The sequence below is a fragment of the Olea europaea genome, unplaced genomic scaffold (assembly GCF_002742605.1).
Source record: "Olea europaea var. sylvestris unplaced genomic scaffold, O_europaea_v1 scaffold4762, whole genome shotgun sequence".
Lineage (NCBI taxonomy): Eukaryota > Viridiplantae > Streptophyta > Magnoliopsida > Lamiales > Oleaceae > Olea > Olea europaea.
Window position 1 is genome coordinate 15,947 of NW_019263075.1, and position 3,182 is coordinate 19,128.

The 3,182-nt window shown below is 35.4% G+C and overlaps 1 protein-coding gene across 1 annotated transcript; it reads left to right on the forward strand.

Annotated features, from left to right (window-relative positions):
- LOC111388245 (oxysterol-binding protein-related protein 3C-like) lies at positions 1–2,968 on the forward strand (the record flags this gene model as incomplete). The annotated part of the gene is made up of 5 exons (XM_023012930.1): positions 1–96; positions 507–628; positions 804–980; positions 1,804–1,948; positions 2,337–2,968. Coding segments are annotated over 5 exons (993 nt in total), but the record flags the coding sequence as incomplete, so codon positions are not given.
- Positions 2,969–3,182: the final 214 nt, after the last annotated feature.

Sequence of the window (3,182 nt, forward strand, 5' to 3'; positions counted from 1 at the left end):
TTTGCCTACCAACGCACTTGGAAGCCTTTCAATCCAATTCTTGGAGAGACTTATGAACTGGTTAACCATGGAGGGATTACATTCATTTCTGAACAAGTGAGTTATTCTCATTAAAGTTTTTTCTCTGGAGAGGGTGTTTAGGATTGTTTATGAGCACTAACAGCTTTTAAGAAACTTAGGTTACTTATATAAATGCTTATAAGCAAATAACAGCATAACGTTTTGAAGTTCTAAAAATATGTACTCTTAAGTGCTCATAAGAAACAATCAAAAAATTGGTTATTCCTGCTGCTTATATTTGACATGGTTTAAGCAGTTCAGATTTGTTAAATAAACTCTTCGAGGTTATAAGTTAGCGCCCCCTTTCCGAAAGCAGTTTTTTCCCCTCACTTTGATTGATTTCTTGGTTCTGAATCCTGGTACATTTAACTCGATGAATCTATTTGTGCTGAGCTAGTAGCTTTTGGATTCCTTTATTCGCTAATTCGAAGTTTTGTAATTTTTAGGTGAGTCATCATCCTCCTATGAGTGCCGGACATGCTGAAAATGAGCATTTCACATATGACGTCACATCTAAGCTAAAAACTAAATTTTTAGGGAACTCTGTTGATGTCTATCCTGTTGGAAGGTAATGACATATAATTGTTAGTATCATTTTTGGTTAAATATATATTTTCCTTCAGTCATTCACATTGACAATCCTCTGTTGATCTTCAGCTTTTCTTCATGTTGAATTCAAATTATTTGTCTCTTGTTAAATGTATAAACAAAAATTGTGGTCTGATCATTGTTGTTTAATGCAGAACACGTGTGACTCTTAAGAGAGATGGTGTTGTTCTAGATTTAGTTCCACCTCCGACCAAGGTTAACAATTTGATATTTGGACGAACCTGGGTGGATTCACCTGGAGAAATGGTCATGACAAACTTGACTACTGGGGACAAAGTCGTTCTTTATTTTCAACCTTGCGGTTGGTTTGGGTATGTTGGTCCTCATTTCACCTTTCTTTTCTTGACTTCCTTAGATATGATTCTCTGCATTGGTATCTTTGCGACTTTCAGAACAGTAGCTTTTTCTGGTACTTTTAGCTGGAAGTCCTTTTTGAAAATTTGATTCAACTCCACATTTTTTCTTGTCACGAGTATAACTGGATACATTATTATGCAGAAGTTAGCATTAGAGAGTCTCAGCTGATAGGATTCTTGTTTCATGTACTGTGTGAACATAAACTTCCAATTATGTTCCTGAGACTTAATTTTTTGATGCTTTTGATCCTTTCAACTGGTTCCTAGCTTTGTGGGTAATGATCATTTGTGGTTAGATTTTTTATAATAGTACTGCATAATATAAGAATTTCTCCATTCTCCTAAATTCTTATTAGCTTATCTGGTAATGAATTTTGTAATCTATGCCAATAATCATAACTAACAACCTTGAGTTGCACCAAGCGGGACTAAGAAAATTTGGCCCTTGATTGAGGCCTTTGTTTTTTCTCTGCTAGTTCTCTCTCCCTTTTTCTAACTTACTTGTTGGGTAATCAATTCTAATAATCATAATTTTCAATCTTGATATACGCCAAACAAGAAGAAAGAAATACTGTCCGTTTGATTTGATTCCATTGGATGTAGAGGCTTTTATTTACTTTAGTAATTCTTTCTCTTTCCTCCCTACATGTATGTGTTTGTATTTTCTGAGTTTGTGTATGTTTATTTCTTTTCCTTATTCATATGCAGTCAGAAATGTTTGTTATGCATGTCATGTCCCCAGCTGTTTTTTGATGTTAACAGATCTTTTTTATTACAGAGCTAATCGTTATGAGGTCGATGGGTATGTATATAATGCTGATGAAGAACCTAAAATATTGATGACTGGAAAATGGAGCGAGTCCCTGAGTTATCAACCATGTGATTTGGAAGGGGAGCCTCTTCCTGGCACAGAACTGAAAGAGGTAAATTTTGTAAAAAATTCCGATATTTACTTTCTAAATATATTTTCTGGTAAAAGACCCAACCTATTTTTAGCAATGTGAACTGGAGACTGCTATTTCCCGTATGTTGATGTATTTCTTCATTGCTCAAATCACGGATTCATTCCTATGGAGGGATTTGAAATTTCATTATTAACTTGGGGCTGAGGGACTGCTCTGTGATGGTATTCTTGTTGGCTTTCTTGATCATATGGACTTCTCATGGTTTCTAAGCTTTTATATGAAGTTTAAACATTTAAACTATGATAAGCAATCATCTGCAAAAGTATCCAAACTGTATTTAAGCATACTAGCTTAGCCGTTAATTATTGTCTGGCTGGTGGATTGGTGACTGGAAATGTTTGAGCAGGTTTGGCATATTGCAGAAACTCCAGCAAATGACAAATTTCAGTATACCTACTTTGCGCATAAATTAAACAGCTTTGACACTGCTCCCAAGAAGTTGTTGGCATCAGATTCCCGTTTGCGTCCTGATAGATGGGCACTTGAGAAAGGTGACCTCTCAAAAGCTGGTGCTGAGAAGAGCAGGTCTCTCTCTCTCTCTCAAGAGTGTGTGTGTGTGATCAACTATTTACTTGTGATAGGTGTAATTATTTGCGTCCCGCCATTCCTCATGCACAAGTCGATCAGTGGTTCTAAATTAACATACATAATTGGCAAGCATTTGAACTATCAAGAAGAGTTAGTCATGGTCATTTTTGCTATTATTATCATAATTTCCCAAGTTGTAATGTTCAGAGTTCAGTATCTTATGTATCAAATTGATCATATTACCAATTTGAATCATATGGTGTATCTATAGAATACACATTGCAGCACCCCTTAGTATTCATCTCTGCATCTCAGTATCTTAGAGAAAATGAAAGAAATATGCTGCTCGTTTATTTTTTCTGAATATCTGGTTACAAATGAACCATCTATGCATGTATAAATAGCCAAAAGAAATGCCAGTTGTCCTTACTAATTTACAGCAGGTGGAAAACAAACAAACTAATGATTTACACGTGGAAAAGAGAGAAAAAAAAGAAGAATTACAATAATTCCTAATACTCCCCCTCAAGATGTGTTGTATATATTCTTGACACACATCTTGACTAGCAAAGAATTGAGAATGGATGCAGGTAATGGTTTAGTAAAAGCATCAGCCAATTGATGCTGTGATCGAATCTGAAGCAGCTTAACCAATCCAGCAGTA